Source organism: Peromyscus maniculatus, chromosome 3, assembly GCF_049852395.1.
Source record: "Peromyscus maniculatus bairdii isolate BWxNUB_F1_BW_parent chromosome 3, HU_Pman_BW_mat_3.1, whole genome shotgun sequence".
NCBI lineage: Eukaryota > Metazoa > Chordata > Mammalia > Rodentia > Cricetidae > Peromyscus > Peromyscus maniculatus.
The window spans coordinates 76,868,257-76,888,415 of NC_134854.1; the positions used below are offsets into that span (position 1 = coordinate 76,868,257).

The following is a 20,159-nucleotide window of genomic DNA, read 5'->3' on the forward strand; positions in this document are numbered from 1 at the left end:
AAGAACACTAATGTCTGAAGCCAATCTATGTTGTTCTGATTCTGCTATATACACATTGAGGTTCGCCATCAACAGCGGACAAGCCAACAGTGATCCCTGCCAGAGGCTTCTGCCAGCTGTCTCCATGAATGCAGGGTCTGTTCCACAGCCGCCCTGTCTAGTTGGAGTTCCAATTGACCACACAGTTCCTTCTTTCTTCAGGGCAACATGCATTATCTGCACCGCTAAACCATTTTCTTTTGCTGGAAACTAATCCAGAATGGAAACATACAGAGAATATTCAGATTTCATTGGAGTTCACATTTCTAGACGCTGGGGTCTGAATATTTCTGTCTTTTCCCCCAAATTCTTGTGCTGATACCCAATCTCCAAAGTGAGGACTTGGAAAGTAAGGGGATCGTGAGGGTGGAACTCTTGAGAATGAGATTCAAGCCCTATAAAGGAATTCCAGGCAGAGAGAACCCCGCAAGAAGGCAACAGGAAGCTGACTCACACTCCCACTGCACTCCCAGCAGACAGCAGTACACTTTTGTAGAATGGAAACTACCCGGTCAAGTATTTTATCATGGCAGCCAGGAAGACTCGAGACAACTAATTTGGGTTACAGGGGCAACAAAGGGAGATGTTGAAATATCCAAATGTACGCTAGTTAGTATGTTGTTCCCTTTTATCATCCAGGGCTCAGCTTGAGATGATTGGTCAACATTTGGAACATTATACCACCAGGAATTCTGTATGCCCCACCCTAGCCTCGCATGCTTGAGAAAGGGCTCACATTTCAGATGTGTGCACGTGTGCGTGTGCGCGTGTTCGTGTGTGCATGCGCATGTGCATATGTGTGTGTGTGTGTGTGTGTGTGTGTGTGTGTGTGTGTGTGTGTGTGTGTGTGTGTGTATGAGTGTGTGTGTGTAGATACATGTCTCCATCCATCCCAGGGCTCAATAAAGAACAGTACTGGAAATGCTTTTCAACAAGTCACTTTGGATTTTGTTTTGGTATGGTATCTCTAACTTTTTATGTCTTAAAACACAAGTGTTAAATGCTTTTTGTTTAATAAATTTGAGGATAATAAATACCTAATTAGTTATGATAGGTTTTCTGGGTATATTTTTGACATAGCTAGGGTTTCTTTTATTCATTCCTTGGTTATGGACACGTGCTTTGGTTCTGCACCTGCCTGGGTGTCAGAGCAAGCACCCAGAATAGCAACAGCATGTTATAAAGCTTACCAAAGGGGAAATCACTTGGAGAGGAGAATAGGCTAAGAAGAGATGAGTACCATATTTTCTCAACAGAGCCAAAAGTGAGGATAGTTGAAATGCTGGCCTGATCTTGTGTGATCCCTTCTTCCCTAGAGTGTAGGGTTTCCTCATGTTCCGCTGGCTAGCAGACATTACACAAATGTTAAACCCTGTGTACTAGGGGCAGGACCAGAAAAGGTGAGCCTTCCAGGCAGGAATATTCTAAAACACGAGCCTGTAAGTTTGTGTTTGTTTAGACGCTTCTTGCACCAGCGTGCACATAGTACACCAAGAATCCCCGAGACCTTTCCTACACAGACATCATAGACCAGGATGCTCCTCATGCGGGAAAGGAGCAGCAAAGGCCATGACTCTACAGAAGCAGAATGTGGACAACTTATGAGAGATGAAAATTAAATACTCTGAAGACAAGACTTTGTCTAATTCATACAAGGTGCCTTACAGATTGCTTGCCTTTTGTTCGTTCTGGGTATCTCTCTTGCCTCTTCTGGATTCGGGGAGGAAGTTTCAGTGGATGCAATCCTTCATCATTTCTGCACACATCCTTCAGGGATGCCCCCACAGGCCATCCCTAGGATGCAGGGGTGCTGGTGAGAGAGTGGTACTAGGAAAGGAGCGATGCACAAGGGACCCAGATCACTTGTTCTTAGCATCCTCCCTCATTGTCAGGGACCGAGGGGCAGTTCACTGTGTTTCCATTGGGGTTTTCTGTGGCCAACCAATTGGAATATGTCAACCCTAAACATAGTGCCTTCCTTGCTCTGTTTAGAACGGTGTCTTTGTTCACTCCAACGCAACAGCCCAAGAGGGCTGGGCTTGTGGCAGATACAGGCAGAATAATCACTGATTACAGGGAGCAATTCTTAAGCAGACACACTCTTGGATTAACCACGATGAGGCTGTCATTCACATCATAGAGCAAACAAGGACAACTGATTGTTACACACGGCTGGGCCTCTTCTTGGCTTTATTTTTCCTTAACTAGGAACGCATGCGGACTGGTGTGGGCCTCAGGGAATTTCAGAAACAATTAAAAAGACAGCTTGGAGAAGTAAAATAAAGAAGGTTATTTCTATTGTATAAATAGAATAGGTGATGTTTTTTGAAAGGAAGAAGTAAAATAGGAAATAAAATAAATAAAATAAAATAAAATAAAATGTCCTCTTGGCTCACGGTGACCCAGGAGTTCTGGGATGGACCTCCCCGCCAAGGTGCCCTGCTCACCTTGTAGTGATCCATGATCTCAGCTAGCCAGGGCTTCACCGACTGCACTGTGTCCTCTCTCAAGTACTTCTCGACCTCGGCACCGTCACTGAAAGTCCGGTTGCCCACATGGATGGCTTGTCTCACTTGTGGGAGTGACAAGAATTTCCCGTAGTAACCTTGGTCCTCCGGTTCCTGGCAGAAGGCACATCAGAAGGTGTCATGGAGGAGGATGACAGGCATGGCCTAGCGGGAAAGCTGAGACTTTCTCACAACACACAGCGCGGTAAACAGGACGTGACTAAACTGTTAACTTGTCCTCAGGCTTGACATTTTAATGGGGCACCCTAGTCAGGTAAGAGGAAGAAGCCTTTCGCTGAGGCCAAGCACAGAGGCTCTCCTCAGTTTGCAGTCTGTATCCCGTGTGCCTGGGGAAGGGCTTTTCTCCCTCACACTATCCTTGCAGCCCTACCGTCTAATCAGCCAGCTCAATGGTGAGAATCCCGGAGAAAGGAAAGAGAGTAGACTACGTAAATCAATCACTCCTTGACCTTGGCTCTGTGTGAGTTGGTAAAGATGCTTTTAAGGGACCAGGGGCAGCAGAGTGGGTTAAAGCCAGGGTGTGCTTGCCATTTTCTGCTGATCACTAATATCGCTCTCGCCCCTCCCACGTGCAGTCACCTGATTATAATTTATGGGGGGGATTATATCATAGGCAAAATACTGATACTTAGTAAAAGACATAAAGCAAGTTACCCACAGCCCTTTTTAAAAACCAAACCCCGCCTCCCAAAAAAAACCTACTCAAAAGTCTCTGTAATAATCATTAAACTTTAAAGAAAAAGGAGCAAATGTTCATTTTTTTAAAAAATTCTCTAGGTTACAAAAATACTGTTTAGGATTTATGTTCAACAATTCTGTGCTTCGTCAGCAATTTTTTTTTTTTTGGCTGTGAATATATTACTTTCTACAGAAAAACATTATAATCACAAATTCTGTTTCTCTGTTTCCTGCCATGTTTTGTTATTGTCCAAAACCACAGGGCTGGGAATCCCACCAAAAGTAACTTAAAATTTTACTTACAAATAGCTCATAAATAAGGCAATTTAAAAACCAAATGTATTGTCCTGGGTGGTAGACAAGGAGTCCACACACCCGAACTGCCAAGCGGGCTCTCCTTATTCACTTAACTCTACACAAAAGATGTCAGTCAACTCTGGCCTACTTTTATGAAAGAAACTACTTGAATACTTTAAAAAGTATTCCAGAGGCCTTGAAGTGAGGGCGGTCCTAAATGTTCTAAACACCTCAAGTTCAAAGTAAGACAAGGCAAATATTTTCAGGGAGGCTTGGGTAGTGTTGATTACCTCAGCCATCTTAAGTGCATAACAAAGAACCTGGATGTTTTCAAGAGACTCAGATTGAAGCCTTAACCCAGCACTCAGGGCTGCAGTCCCAGCCTGCACCCTTCCCAGAGCCCCTCCTCCCAGGGACAAGGTCTAGTAGGGACACTGAGTTAAACAGACACCATTCTGCGCTGTCTAGAATATCACATATTATGGGTGGCACTCTAAGCAGCCATGAGAAACAAGTCCCAGGGGTCAGGAGACAAAATTATGCAATACACGATGGACATGGCCATCCAGTTCAAATTGAGCTATACTTTCCCATCAGAGGCTGTTTGGGTTTGCCCAAAGTTTGAAGCAGACATGACTGTGTTTTTAAGACGTCGTTACCGTGCACTGTAAAAGGTTGTAGTAATTGGTACACCCTGTCACATTCTGGAAGTAGGATGGATCATTTGTTAAATCACTGTCCAGCAGCTTATCCAGGATCTAGGTCAGAGAGGGAGAAGGGAAGGACAGTGTCAGGGAGGTCTAGCAGGCACAGCCCTTGTTGTAGCATGCAGTCAGGACGTCTGTCTTTCTCACTTTTCTTTTTGTTAGGATGTGTGTATCTATAGGTGTGTGTTTATGTGTTTACATATGTGTTCATATGCATGATATGCATTTGCATGCACTCACATATACGTGGAGGCCCAAGGACAGCCTTGGGTATCATTCCTCAGGCACTGTCCACTGTTTTCTTTGAGACAGGGTCTCTTACCCACCTAGGACTCACCAAGTAGCATAGATTGGCCTCCCCAGCACAAGCCCATGCCACCATGCCCAAGCTCTTGTTTATACTTGGGTTATGGGACTCATATTCCAGGTCTTTGGGACTGCATGACAAAAATCTTCCCAACTGAGCTCTCTCTCCAGCCCCTACATTTTAAAACCTTTCTCATTTCACTTCCTGAACATTTGTAACAGGCGAACGCCATCCCTCGTAGAACTTACATTCTCGGGAAACAAATAAGCATGGCAAGGCAAAATGCATCAGGTGTTAGAGCCATATGTGCGTTGGGGACGGTAAGGAGAAGAATGGGAGGTGTTATGGGTGTGTCTGTCTACGGGTAGGGGGCACTGAAAAGCGAAGTTTCACTTAGAAGATGGCATTTGAGTTATGACCCATTGCCTGGCAGAAAGCCAGGAATATAGACAACCAGGGGAAGACTATTCTAGGCAGAAGACACTAAAACCAGATGCTTCAACTCGGGAGTTTGCCCAGTGAGAGGGATTGCCTTCACAGGGTCGCTAGAACACTCACCCACAGCATGAGCAGAGAGGGCATGGAATGTGGGCTGAGATTCAGGGTCTTAGAGCTGGTGGCAGGTATCTATAGACTCCAGGCGGGTATCTATAGACTTCATCACCAGTGTGGAAAGGTGGTCACCATGGCTGTTGGCTTTTCTCCAGCCATGGGCTGCTGAACAAGGACCAGCATGGAGGCAGCAAAGAAGGAGCATCAGCCAGGGTTTCGGCTTAGCCAAAGAGGTTGGAGGAAGCATTAGCGGAACTCAGTGGCTGAAATGTGTGGATCGACCTGGGTTTAGGTTGGGTACTCAGAGAAATGAAGACTTAGGGCTTAGGGCTCACGAAGAGGTGGTGGTTCAATGGGCTGAGAGGCACGGGAGCTGGACAATGGCTTCAGCTGGGTTCATGAACATAAGTAGGCCGGAGGGATAAGATGTGGCAACTGAATCAAGATATTTCAGCTTCAGAGTGTGGGTGATGGCTCTGGCAGCTCTTCGGTTGTTTATTTACTTGGTTGTTTTTCTGGGTTTTGTTTTGTTTTGTAGCAGGAATAAGTAACTAAAGGGGAGAACAAGGCTGCTAAAGAACACAAGAATTGAATATTAAAACATCACCCTGGTGGATACTACAGTTGCCAGGAATTGTGTTGGGAGTGACAGTGAGCCAAACCAGCCAGAGAATGTGAGGAGAGACCAGGGAGTAAACAACTGGCCCAAACAGTGCTTGGTGGCACCCTCTGAGGCTAAAATAAAATGCTCAGTGCTTTAGGAGGAAGAGGAAAGTGTTCTGGAAGCAGCAGTGAGGAAGGAGGGAGATAGCTACCCCACCTATGGGTCAACAGGGGAGAGCTGCGTGTGTGTGTGTGTGTGTGTGTGTGTGTGTGTGTGTGTGTGTGTGTGTGTAGCATGTTAGGAGAGTGTCAGGCCTGGGTTAAAGCAGGAAGAAGAAGAGAGGAGGAGGAGGTGAAGATATGTCTTCTCTTTCTACTGCTGTTGCTGCTGTTGATGATGTATTTTAAGAGGGTCCTCTGAAAGGACTGTATGACGTGAATGCAACACATTCTGAAAACCATCAAGAATGAGTTAAGCTTATTATACGATAAAATAGCGTTATCCTAGTGTTGGGTGAGGAAATTAGGATTTACAGAAGTGCAGTAACTTGCCAGGGTACCCACTGATAAAGGCATGAGTGAGACGCTAGCCCCTCCACGGCTTCAGCCTGCACCCCCCCGTCCTCAACACCTCTGGCTGTGCAATGGCCCCACATCTGGCTGTATAGAGATGAGGGGTCTGGATGAAGAAGGAGAAGGGTAAGAAACCATGCAAAGTGAGCTAGGCAAACCAAGGATTCTGCTCCAGGCTACATCTGGAGAAATACCCATACTCCAACCTTCACAGAGTGGAGATACCTTCGTGTTAAATAATGAATCCACAGGTTCATAGCCCAGAGCTGGTGTCTTTCTTTTATTTGCCCACTCTAGGATAGAAGTTGTACTGAATGTGCACATCATTTGTGGAACTCATCTTTAGAAGCCATCCTCAACACCAATGAGAATGTAGGTTAAACTTTTTTTTTTTTTTAGGTTTTTTTGAGATAGGGTTTCTCCATGTAGTTTTGGTACCTGTCCTAGATCTCACTCTGTAGACCAGGCTGGCCTTGAACTCACAGAGGTCTGCCTGGCTCTGCCTCCTGAGTGCTGAGATTAAAGGCATGGACCACCGCCGCCTGACTAGATTAAACCTTTAAAGAGTCAATTTGCTGGGGCTAGGGTGGGAGGTTCATTGATAAAGTTCTTGCCCTATAAGCACGAGGACCCAAGTTCAATTCTCAGTACCCATGTCTAAACCCTGGTGCAATGGTGCTTACTAATAATGTCCGAGTTTTAAAGATGGAAAGAGGGAGATCCCTGGGTTCTGAGGCAAGTGAGAGACCCTGCCTCAAAAAGCAAAGTGGAGTGAAGAACACATCTGACATCAACTTCTGTCCTCCACAAGTGCATACGTAAGCACGCATCTGTGCTCGTATGTATGCACATGCACATACATGTGTGCATACATGCTAATTTTTAAATGAAAAAAAATAGTAGGTTTGCTTCTACCAAGAAACAAAATCACTTAACAAGTGATTGCAGTAACAAGTAATGCAGCTAGTTTATTCAGTCTTTTGAAATCTACTTTCTAATCAAAACTTGTTTCACAGAGAATGTTCTGTGATTCAGAGCATCAGGAAGGAGAGAGGGGGAACCAGAGATCAGCCATTTTACTCTTGGAGAATTGTGAGGATGCCCCAGGAGTTTTATGGAATACCCAGGAACTACTGCAGAAGGGAGAAACACTGGGCTAGGAGTCAGGCCAACCCATCGCAGCCCTAGGCCTCCCACAATCTACAGGTACCCTTCTACGACTCATGACTCTCCTCTGTGCCCAGCATCCCCACCAGTGTGTGTGCAGGGATGGCATTGCCTGTTTCCCATGTTCTCACCAGCTGTTACTGCTCTTTTACTAATTGATCCATCTTTAAAAACCAGAACCCTGGGTCAGGAGGAGGAGGCCCAGCCATGAAGAGCACTTGCTGTTCTTGCAGAGAACCCATGTTCAGTTGCCAGCACGTACATGGTGGCTCACAAGCAACTGTAACTCCAGTTCTGAGGATGTGATGCCTTGCTCTGTCCTCAAGGGGCACCAGAAATGCATGTGGTATGCAGATATACATTCGAGCAAACACTCACACACATAAAATAAAATAAGTAAAATTTTAAAATAAGAGTCAGAACATCAAACAGGCTGAGTCTCTTGGACTTGAGATTTTGGAAATCTGTCTCCTTTTGAACTGCACAATGTCTTAGCATCTTCGGCTAATGTACTAAACACTGCTTTGTCTGTTTCCTTTGAAAACTCAGAGGATTTAATCCATCTCAAGATCTTGGATCAGTGATTGAAGAGACATCTCATACCCTCAAGGAATGACAATGGAGGTCTTTTAAGTTTCTACTGAATTTGGTTTAGGAGAGACCCTTGGGCCATAGCCTCATTGTCTCCAACTGTACAAAATACTCATACTTTTCAATAGTTTTCCCAGCCTGTAAGTGTCATAGCTGTCACATCATGTGCCACGGACATCATTTTGCCTCCTTCTTTCAGGTCTCTCAGCTGGTCTTGACACTGCTTAACAATCTCTGTGAGCTCCTTCGAGCCCATAGCAAATGTCTCTCTCTTGCAAATTAGTCTCACACCACATAAAGCTTGGTAGTAATTCTCAATTTTCAAGCTTTCTTCTTTTCCCCATCTCTAGCATAGCAGGCAGCCTAAAACCCAACGCCTATCTGGAAGATACTATTAATGTCCATGAAAGCATGTATGATCTTACATGCTCACAAGACAATCCCGATTCCTTTGTGTTTACATCTGCACAAGGCATCTGACTCCACGCTTTGCAGCCACATCTGGTACCCTGACACAGAAAGGAGTCTGTCAGCATCCTGCCTAGGGCTGGGACTTCCCTTTCTCAAGCCATCTGCACAGCTTGCTGTTCCCAGACTCCATAGCAAACCAAGCCACCTCCATGAGGGGTCCATCCTGCAATCCTACTCATAAAATGTGCATCACTGTGAAGCTGCTTCTTTTCTCTCTAGGTTTGTATGTCTCCTGTTTTGATCATAATTGGCACATTTGATGCACCTGAAAAATCTATTAACATCAAGCCTTGGTCACAATGACTTTAGGTACATAGAATATGAGTCTAATAGCAAGCATATAGAGGTCCTCGGAGTCCAGCCCTTGTCTCGTCTACCAGCATGTCAGACAGGATGGTTCTACAGATGTGTAGCAAAATCACCCAAGGAAGATTGCTTACTCTGCTTTTACATTGGCTGAAACATGCAAGTTTCCTGTATCAAAGTGTTAAGTATAACCCCAGACCTTAAATAACCCAAATCCAAATCATATCATCACTTTGTTCAATTGTTAGGTTAACTGTGTAATAATATTCACACACACACACACACTATTTCTGTTGGGAGATCTTTCCCATTACACTACACTTTGTAGTCTTTGATCCTGACACTTGAAAGCACGGGACTTTGGTTACACACCAGGTCACTTCTCCAGTTGAAGCCCTGCTTGTGGACATAACCCTTCTAAATGTTTCCAAGCATCTGTTGAAGCTCAGGCATCCACTTCCCAGGTTGCCTTGCTTCTGATTTCCATATGCTACAGGACCCCTTCAGGTCCCACAGAGCATTTAAGGAAGTCAGAACAGCTCATGAAAGACACAGATAGGCATGCCAGGATGATCTTGGGCTGAAAACAGCCAAAGTGAATTCAGAGAAACGCAGGCAATGCTTTTCTTCGTGCCCACTCGTCCCTCCTCCTGATCTTAGACAGAGGAGGGGATAGATACCATCCCCAACGCTGGAACCGCATGGTGTGCCTCCTGACCCCGCCTATCCTCAGATGGTTTTAATTGCTGTAGGGCAGCCGGGGGCCCCAGAACTCACTTCAAAGGCCTTCAGCCAGTGCTGATCTTTGATGTATTTTATGCACTTGTTGCACTCCTTCTGGAAGTGCTTTTGCTGCTGCTCATCCAACAAGCCAATTTGGTACAGGAATTTCGCGTACCCTCCTATAATCTGGGGACAGAAGAGACAGGCGTGAACACCAGAGAGAAGAGGTCAGGACACCCTGTGCCTCGAGAAGAAACACTTTGCAATGACCTCTTCATGTTTGCTGGAATTAGTCAAGGCGGACAATTATACACACAGCCATATACAACAGAAAAGTCACACATACAGCACAATGCCTACAGATGTACAACCTGGCATTCATTGGCAACCAATGAGGCTTGAACAGTAAGTTGACGCACTGAAAGGTTTAGTTAAGAATTAGATTGGGGCTAAGTTAACATTGCCTTTTAACAAGTTAGGCCTCTGAGGTAAAAGTGGTGTTCATCCAATTCAAAGGAATTAGTCTCTGTAAGGGACAGATTGAGAAAGAAAAGGCGGGTCACCAACCGATTCGGGATCAGAGTATGCATCTCCAATGGCAATTCCTTCCAGGCGGATCTTGAACTCTCTCACGGGGTTGAGGGAGTGGATATAGTGTGCTATGGCCGGCACATACTTCCCTGCATAAGACTGAGAAGAACAGATGTTGAAATGACAGTCCCAAATTGATCCACACACAGCTGCATGTGTTGAAGCTAATTAACAATAATTATTTCCATCCATAGCTTCGGCTCACTTTGAAAATTCTACAGTAACAAAGAGCTTTACTCTTACCTCTGTTCTCACACCATATGGCCCTAAGTGACATGGAAAACACATAAATACCATGTTATCATGGAACATTCTAATGTCCTTCAAAACAAAATGAATGACCTAGAGCACTGGACACACAATTCTATCACCTGCTGGGTGTCTCTTCCCACAGTCTTCTATTCCAACTTTTACTAAAGGAAAGAAAAAAAAAACTCAAGTCTAAACCTAAGACTTAAAAATCTGCATAATGATGCAAAATTTAAAATCAGTGTGTATTGAAGGAATAGGAGAAGGGACCAACCCAATAACATTGGTCACAGATTTTCTTTGAACTTATCTGTGTGTTCCAGCTTTTTCTAGCACAGGATCCTTTTTCCAGGCAAATTATTTTATGAGCAATTTTCTTATAACAACACAGTACTTCCACTTTCAAACTATTTCAGCAAGTGCCATTATTGATTCAGTCATACAGATTTATATTTTTTATTACATACAATTTATTTATTAGGGGGGCGAGTCAGAGTCGAGTCTCTCTTTCCAGCACATGGGCTCCAGAGATGAACCTTAGGTCATCAGACCTGGTTGGAAGCACTTTTTTCCTGCTGAGCCCTCTCACTGGCCCACTCAGTAGTATTTGGAAACACAGTTTTGATTAATTCGACCAAGAGTTGTCTTCATGGCTTGTCCAGCTGTTTATCCAACTGTAAACTCCATATGCTCAGAATGAAGGCCCCAATCCTGAGTCTTCCCGTAACCTCCCTTGTGATTCATGTTAACTTTGTTCTGAATGTGCCGGCCAAAAATCTCAGTATCAATTTTTGTATTTCTTTCTCTTGTACCCCTTAGAGTTCACAACGAGGCATGTCAGTCCTATCTATCCTATCAAATGCACCTGGAATACAGTGTCTTCTTCCATGTCTGGTTCCTTGCCCTACTTCAGGTCACCATCACACTATCTGCAGCCTTGGTGACTGCAGCAGCTTCCAGAGTGGTCTTCTTTGGCCCCAGCCACTTTATTTTCTAGACAGTGGTACAGCTAAAGCACAAGCCAGCCCATGCGACCCCTCTGCTTAAATCTTTCTGTGGCTGTGTACCGGAATCAAAGCAGCGGGCTGTATTTGAGACATGAGGTCTAATGTGAGCCTCTCCTTTCCCCAGCCTCACCCCATGCTACCTTCTTACTCAATCCTTTCTAGCCCCACTGGGGGCCCGAATGCTCCCCATGTGCACCAGGGCCTTTGTGCTCATCTCTCTTTGCACCTGGAATGCTCTCTCCCACGTATCTGGGTGGTTCATTCCCTCATTTTTTTTTTTTTAAGTCAGGCTGCCTGAGCAATGACTTCTCTGGCCTCTCACCAAAAATTTAATAGTCCTGTTTTCTTGTTTTATATCCTTTGCTTTCCCACTTAATCCTCACCCTTCCTCAACAAACACTTAGCTACTCATCAGCTTACATCATCATGCTTGCCCCCATCCTCGAAGATGCCTGAACATAAACGTAGCATCTACTGTGCTTATTTTTATTCATGCTGCCTGATGCTGCTAGTGTCCAATAAATAGCTGTGAAACTAATGAGTCCATGTGCATCTGGAAAAGGGCAATGCACAGGTAGACTAGAGGCCTTAGACAAGTATCTGTGAGTCCACAGACCTTCTATGACATTCCCAAGGCTCTTCACAGGCTTGGAACATCTGGCTGCTCTAATTGATCTATATCATAATCCCAGTCACAGGTTGCAAACACCACTGTCCTCCCTTCAAGCTAAGACACAGGACTTGGAGAGGTTAAGTGGTAAGAGTCACACATGGTCCGATCTACTCCAAAAGTTTAAACTCCCTTTTACCAAGCTGATAAAAGCAGGTAATTCACATAACTTATCCGAGATCTTGTTTGCACAGCCAGCCCTCTTGTGCAAGAGCAGTTCCTTAGGTAAAGCAGTGAATCAAAACACTTCCAGCATTCATTCTTAGGAATCTGTTTCGGTTTCCTTGTGGCAGTATAAAGATGGGATTATATGTCTGAAGTTTGGTTTGCTGCATAACTGTGCAATATGATCTTGCTAGTGGAAATAAGTGAAGGTTTATCAAATGTCTGTAAGATAATACATTTTCCTGAGCAATGGCTTCGCTGATAAATGTGTCACCCAGACTTCAGTCAACAAGGGCTTCTGGGTCAAGGTCATTGTGCTAGATACTTGGGGAGACACAAAAAGGAATAAAACACAAAAATGTCCTTAGAAGGGCCATAGTTACTTCTAAAGAACATCATGGAAACCCCATCTCCCACCCACCAGAGCAAACATATGATTCATGAACGATAGTCCCATGATGTGCACAATGACCAGGGCAAACCAGGCCCATGCAAACACACTTGACACATGAGTGATCTCATATTACCTCTAATTATTTTTATCCAAAGAAATTGGTACAGAAATGTACTGAGTGATAGTATCTCCTGGGTTGTCTTCTTGTTACTTTTGGTAAGTGAAATGTATCCTTTCTGAAACGGAAGGCCACGTCCTTTACATAGCTATGTAGTCAGTGGTGGTAAACTTAGTGTAAAACATCCAGTGTGTGGACCCTTCCTCCCGGTCATTACATGTGAGACATAGCTAGGTAAGAAATGAAAAAGGACCCTGCATTGTAATACCCATTCCAGAATTGGAGCCTCATCCATGAACCAAGCCATTCCACTCATCCTAATATGAGCCCATGCACAATACACTTCATTTTCTTACATTTTGCAACAGTGAAATGAGGTCTGTGCATGTTAATGGCATGCATAGCTGGAGTTCTCCCCAGGCATGGCTGCTTCCACAACTCTCACTTTCTCTAGCAAATCGCATTTCAGTCAGTGGTCACAGAGTGTCCTGTGGCTCTCGGGTCCCATGCTGGGACCTGTTTTTATCTACCCCATGCTTACTAAGCAGGCCACTCATGACAAACAGGACAACGAGATGGATAATTCTATAACCACCATATTCTTCAATATTCATCCCACATCCGCTGTCCTAGCGGTGAGGATGTTTATCTCATTCTTTGTTTCTAATGACTATCACACACTTCCTTGCTTTGTGTCAGTGTGACAAATTCTTCATTGTCTTGTTCATTAATCATTCCATTGGCTGAGTGACTCAGGCTGTCACACAGTAGACAATTACAGGATTATTATATGGGGAATCAACACGTTATAGCGAAATTTCCATTATTTTTTGCATTCCTTGCTGGGATATATTTCTTTGTGTTTTCAAAAGCAGACTTCTTATTCTGGAATCATTTATTTCTCTGCTTAACTATGCACTGACTATCACAAACACTTTGGAAGAGAACAGGTTAACAAATCAAGTATTTTTTGTTTTACCTCCCCACTCCTTCTGTATATATCTTAAAAAGAGTAAAACTTCATGTTTGGGGGGAGTATCTGCCTTAGAATCCGACTATGGCTGCCGATGTCATTACTTTGGACCTAGACATAAGAACACTTGCTCCTTTGGTTCTGAGTTATTCCCTTAATGAGGACAGTAATGACCACAACCAGAATTCCAGTCCTGAGCCTTCTCTGACCTCCCAATGGTGCTCCTCAGTGTGACCACCAGCAGGCCAACAAAGCCCCTGAAGTCTGCAAATTAATAGTAACCTTCCACCCCCGGATTCAACACTGGCCTTATAAAAGCTCAGAGCAACATCAAAGCCATTCTAACGGGGAGAGGGGAAAGTGCTGCCTGCGGGAACAGACACATTGTGTTAGCATTTGGCAGTGACCTTTGAGCAAGGAACTCAGCCAGATAAGCATATACGTCTCACACAGCAGCTCAGGAGAGGTTAGCAATCAACACATCTGGATCCCAGTCTCGCCTTGGGATTCCTTGCAGATATTTAAAGGCGCTGCAAGCTGCCAATTCCAGCACTGTGTGTGTTTAGCTCACTTTCCCCGTGGGGACTGTAATCCCAGTCACCTCCATCAAGAAGAACCGGGGACTTTGGGCTGTGTTTGCTTCCGTTTGCTTCATCTGCTGAAGCTCAAAGAAGCAACAGAGCTCGGATTCTTCTCCTGTATCAGAAGCGTGGCAGAGTTCAGCTCTCAGTCCTTTATTCTGCCCATGAGAGAAGGGTCTCAAGAGCATAGCTGAATGTAGTTTTGACTCTTGGTCTGCCATCCCTGTGAATACTTACATGGTGTGGGGGACAGCTTCCCGGAAATCATGTCAAGAGCTTACTGTACTTGTAAAACAGTCTGCAGAGGATGTAGTGCTCGCCTAATTACCCAGATGTGTAAGCGTCCAATGAGAATCAACTTAATTGTGTATTCCATCTGAGTCTCTCCCTTCTTGTATGTTTCAACAGCATCACAGCTGACTTACTGTGTCCCTGCCATCCAGGTACTTTAAAGGAAGGGAAAAGATTTCATAGCTAAAACCAAGCTTCGGTTAGCTCCTTCAAAGAGGGGGTGGGGCTGACAATAACATTACATGGGAAGCAACACTCCTTTATATAAATGCTACATGTACCCATGGATTCTAGTGTTTAAGCCACATTCACCCACATTTGTGAAGTATAGCTTAAATTAAAAAAAAAAAACAGTGCAATTATATTCACTCGCTGCCTTGTTTCTAGGCATAAATTTGGGGGTAAAACATTCATAGCTTTAGCAGCGATGATAAGCAATGGTTTTTCAAAGAGAGACAGCTGCCCTGGACATAGATCCCTCATTCAGAGTTGGACACAGTCCTCATTTCTACCTGGCAGAAAAGGGCATGGAATTTGCAACCTCAGCAGCAGTGAATTGAGTGCCCTGAGGGTCATCCTGAGCACCCATCTCCCCAGTCACTCAGCTGGCCAAGATGCCCACCCCTTTGAAGAATTCACCACGGCTGAGCTGAGGGAACTCTGTGTCTCCAGAAGGGAGCAATGGTAGCTGCACGTCTAGAAAGAGTTACACATGTCCTGGGGCAAAGCTCTTCTCAGGCACAGGCTTTGGAGCAGCCGCCTGCACTTAGGGGAATAGACTAAAAGAGCAGGAAATCTTCAACGCCATGGACAGAGTTCTACATACACACTGAAAACACAAAGAAAGCCACAAAAATGGCAAATCAATCAATCAATCAATGAAAACCTAAATCTAATGGAATAGCCCAATCAAGATGAAGCCAATGCAACCCTGACTTCATCTAGCCTTGGGGTTGGGGGGTTCTCACTTTAGCTCAATATGGTGGTGGTTTGAAAGAAAATGGCCCTGGCCCCTAAAGGGAGTGGTATTATTAGGTGTGGCTTTGTTAAAGTGGGTGTGGCCTGTTTGAAAGAAATGAGCCACTGTAGAAATGGGCTTTGAGGTCTCATATGTACTAAAGCCACATACAGTGTCTCAGACGACGTCTTGTTGCCTGCTGGTTAGCTCCTTCTCCAACACCATGTCTATCTGCATGCTGCCTTGCTTCCCACCATATCAATAAGGAACTGCACCTTTGAACTGTAATCAAGCCACCACAATGAAATGTTTTCCTTTATAAGAGCTGTGTGGTCATGTTGTCTCTTCGTAGCAATCGGAACCCTAACTAAGACACTCCGCACCATTCTTTTCTCTGCAGAGAGAAGTGTGACTTCAAATGGTCAGTTTGGAAAAGGAGCTAGGAAGGCCAGCATATCAGTAGAGTTGTGGTAATCTCCACAGCTTCCTAGACATTTCTAGACCATGCGTCATCTAACTTTGAGACCGCACCGCTGCAATTAAAAGGGGAGCTTTTAACAAGAGCATGATATTATCAGCCGTCCATTTCTCCTGAATATGAACTTGCAAAGGAAGCTGCAGGAGCTGCAGGCAGAGACACGGAGCAAGAACATTTTGATCTGCCGCCAACTTCCAGGCACACCAACCCACACAAAGGGACATGCTGACTTCTAAATGATGGATAATTCAGCTTCACTGAGGGTGTGTCTTTGAAAACATCACCCGCCAGGGACACGAGATGCATCCTTTCTTCATCCTATTCTCACCTCAGAGCTGACTGGGAAAGCCAGCTTGCTGCCAGCTGACCGAAGCAGATGAATAAACTCCTTTGTTTGAAATGGAGACTCCAGTTAATTTGACTTGTAAATAATGAGTATGAGCAAGCCGGGCCACAGGCACAAACCAAGGCCTTTGTGCTCTGTAGATAAAATTTAGAAAGTTGAAGCTGCTTAAGTGATTTACCTTAGAATTGCCTGTCCCCACCCTGGACATCTCTAACTAGGTCCCAATGTTGTGTCTAGACTGTACTGTATGATCCACCAGGATAGTTCACTTTAGACAAAGCTTATGACTTCTGTCTATGTACTCACATTCTTCTCCATGCAACTTGAGAATCAGTAAATATGTACTGATTTGATTTGGATATATTCTCTGAAAGCCAGAGGCCCAACTTGTAAACATTTCCATATGCCCTCGTTCAGTTCTTCGGGTTACAGCTTAAACCTTCATTTTTATAATATTAAACTCATTAAACAGTCACAAATCCATTTTCAATTCTAAAAGAAAATGTTGGCAAGTGCAGATGGATGTAATTGAAAATAGACGTTTGTCATGGACTGAAGAGTTAAACCAGCTTGAATGCTATCTAATAAAATTCAGCAAGTTCCATGGCCGAGAAATAATTGCATTCCAAGGACTTCCAGCCCTTATATCACTTGAAACTTCCATTTGCTCTATAAAACTTTATGATCAAAGCCAAGGCTTTGTGATTAAAACTAGGTTTTGGCCAGAAAGACAGACATCCGAAGAGCTGGGGAGCCTCTTCCCACTTGTAGAGTTATAACCCTAGACAGATGCAGGAAATAAGAGTGGGGGTGTCAGACTCCCTTCCAGGAGAAGAGGGAGAAGAGAGTTCCTGAAGATGATTTGGTTTCCAGAAAGCACCTCCCCATGCAAGGCTATATCTCCCACAGCTGATGTCAGCATTTCGATCTTTTGTCCTGGAGTCTCATCATTAGGTTTCACCCCTCTCTGGCTGGGTGACCTTGGGAAAGCGTACTTAGCCTAAGTCTCAGTTTCTTTAAGATTGGGATAATGATAAGGAGGCTGTTGGGATTAAGTGAAGCAATGGACTGGACAGCACTCAGCAAGGGCTCATGGCCGCTGTGTGTTCTAGTGTGAGCAAATGTTCTTATGCAAGACCACTGATCAAACCCCTGAACATGATGTCCTTCAGCCTGTCTTCTAGCCCCTCAATTCCACGACTCCAAGGCTGGAGTAACAAGGCTGCTGGAGGCCGACACAGAATGATTCTTGGCCTGCGGCTAGCATGGTTCTCCCACTTCACCTCCCATGTCACCCCATCACTTGCCTGTCACTGCTTGTGAGTTGCCTATTAGAAATATCCTTCCATGGGTTGGCACTTTTCTCAATTCAGACATAGCTATGTTAAAAGAAAAATACACTGGGTGGAATTTATCTCATCTTTTTATTGAGCCATGAACTGGTAAGTCAGAATGGAGAAGGAGAACCAGACCATGCAGCTGGATAGGGAAGAAGAGTGGAGAAATAAACCTGAGCATGAGATTGCCCAGGAGAGAAGACTGAGTGAGCGTGGGAGACTGAGCAGAGAGAGGATGGTAGATGGGAGAGTCTCCAGGGATCTGGGCAGGAGAGAGGGACGAGGACAGGGAAATGGAAAGTAGCTGAGGAGAAATACGACTGATCCGTTTATTGTAACTAATAGCAGCCTCTCATGAAGCCACCCTGTATCATACATACATTTAGCAAGCGCTTAACACTGCATAAGAAAAAAGATGATACAAGCATGGCTCTCGCGTGCTGGGCTGCCCCCTCAGCCCACCGGATTGTAATGATGGCAACATGCTCCCAATAGGAGTTTTTCTCATGCAGATGAAGATAAAGTACCTTCGTTGAACTGATTAACTAACATAAAAGTAGATTCAAGGTTCATGCCTGTATTTGGTCCCCAGTTCGTCTACGACCACAAACCTTTTCTGCTATGGGGAAGAGATGTCCAGTTTTAAGCATATGCCTTGCCATTTGGGAAGCATCCTCATTTCTAAAACCACCCACAGCTTTGAGTGGTTACCTGTGCTGGTACGTTCAGCCCCATGCTCCAACAATGGGCAATCCCTTTTCACCCTGCCACCTGCCTGTCTTCCAGTTAGAGCTGTCTTCTTTAACTTCAAGGCCATCCCGTGGAAGCTGGAAAGAGCTCGACAGTGCAGAGATGCCTCTAGCACAAGAGCTTTCTCACTAATAGTTACTGGCTCGGGGAGGCTAACACTTAGAAAGAAAGTTAATCACGGGAATTAAACACAGCTTGTTTCTTTTTGAAGTATATTTTTTTCCTGCCTCAAGGAGGGTGATTTACAGACACATTTGTCTCTCTTTAGAGAAAATTAATTCCAGTTGGTGTTCTGGGCATAGATGAAGAGAAGAAAGAGAGAAGAGGCTTCTCCCTTGTCCTTCACACCCACAGCGGACCTACACCGCTCTCCCTGGTATGCTCTGCCAGTGGGCTGTGGGTGGGTCCTCACACATGCTGATGTGTATAAAGCAAATCATTCGAACTTCTAATACCAGCTTCAGGGCTCCTTCATCTTTTAGGTAAAACAAATGCTTTTTAAAAATGCATTTGACTTGGAGTGGAGCACAGTGGGAGAGGGTGACTTATCAAGCTCAAAGCCTTGGGTTAGATCTCCGGGGAGACACACACACACACACACACACACAGAGAGAGAGAGAGAGAGAGAGAGAGAGAGAGAGAGAGAGAGAGAGAGAGAGAGAGAGAGAGAGAGAGAAAGAGAGAGAGAGAGAGCCAGCCAAAAAGACTCAACAGAATAGAACAGGCAATGCTATAAACGTACAGTGAGCAAGCAGAGCTGCTGTGAACACTTCTGGCCTGCTCTATACGCCTTGGGCCATATGCTTTGAGCCCTAACGGAGGCATCATGTGCCGGATGCTCACTGCTGTCAGTCACTATTTGACATATCTAAGGAGGATTATATAATTACACAGTCAACTAGTACTATGTAGTAGGTCCTATTAGCATTTCCCGACTCTCTTAGACCAATGCCCTGGCTCAGAACAGGCATCACAGCCCCCTTTGCGCGGGCTGCTTTCATTTCCGGCACACAAACGTAAAGGGTGCTCTACCACACACATGTGCACTGAAAAGCAGAAAGAACGTTTCTTGAGTTTATCCATTATTTTTCAAGATTGAGTCTGCAATTCGGTGGTATTATTTCTTGTGACTCCCTAAAAAGAACAAATGGACATTCGGAACAGGAAGGGCTTTCCCGTAACAGTTGGGTATAGGGTTGGCGAGAGGCAGGGAGGGTTGGTATTATGTCCAAACCGAAGGAATGTGGAGATGCTGTGAGAGTGAGTCTGAGTGACTGCCACTGAACTTGTAATAAATACAGCAAAACAGCCACGGGAACTGATTTCAAAACTAACCAACCTCCACGATTGGTAAAAACAAAGACTCAGCAAGGTTAAGGACTTGCCTGGAGCCATCCACTGAGACCCAGCTCTCCAATTATCAACCCAGAACTCCTCTACTCTGTTCCAGCTCTCCAGTTATCAACCCAGAACCCTGTTCTCCCTCGTGGTCTTAGAAGACAAACAAAACAGAACGTGTGAGACCGGAGGAGAAGAGGACATTGCTACGCAGCATTCTTCTTTCTATAAAGGAATGTGATTTCTAGAGTAGGCATGCTCATCTTGTAGACTTAGGGCTGCATGTAGCCAAACGCAGAATCACAAACATACTTAACATATGAGGTTTCATGTTTTGTTTTGTTTTTTGTTTTGTTTTGTTTTGTTTTTTG

The 20,159-nt window shown here is 44.7% G+C and overlaps 1 protein-coding gene across 4 annotated transcripts in view; it reads right to left on the reverse strand.

The window, feature by feature from the left end:
• The window catches only part of Cpvl (carboxypeptidase vitellogenic like), a 105,854-nt gene that overhangs the window by 50,938 nt on the left and 34,757 nt on the right, over positions 1–20,159 (reverse strand). For 3 of the 4 annotated variants that reach the window (XM_015985776.3, XM_042273347.2, XM_076566833.1), the window contains 4 exons: positions 10,110–10,232; positions 9,597–9,728; positions 4,202–4,300; positions 2,487–2,660 (listed from right to left, as the gene is read on the reverse strand). In XM_015985776.3, the coding sequence (XP_015841262.2) occupies positions 2,487–2,660; positions 4,202–4,300; positions 9,597–9,728; positions 10,110–10,232 (528 nt within the window). The remainder of the gene's footprint in view (positions 1–2,486; positions 2,661–4,201; positions 4,301–9,596; positions 9,729–10,109; positions 10,233–20,159) is intronic. The other variant, XM_042273348.2, reaches the window with a different exon arrangement.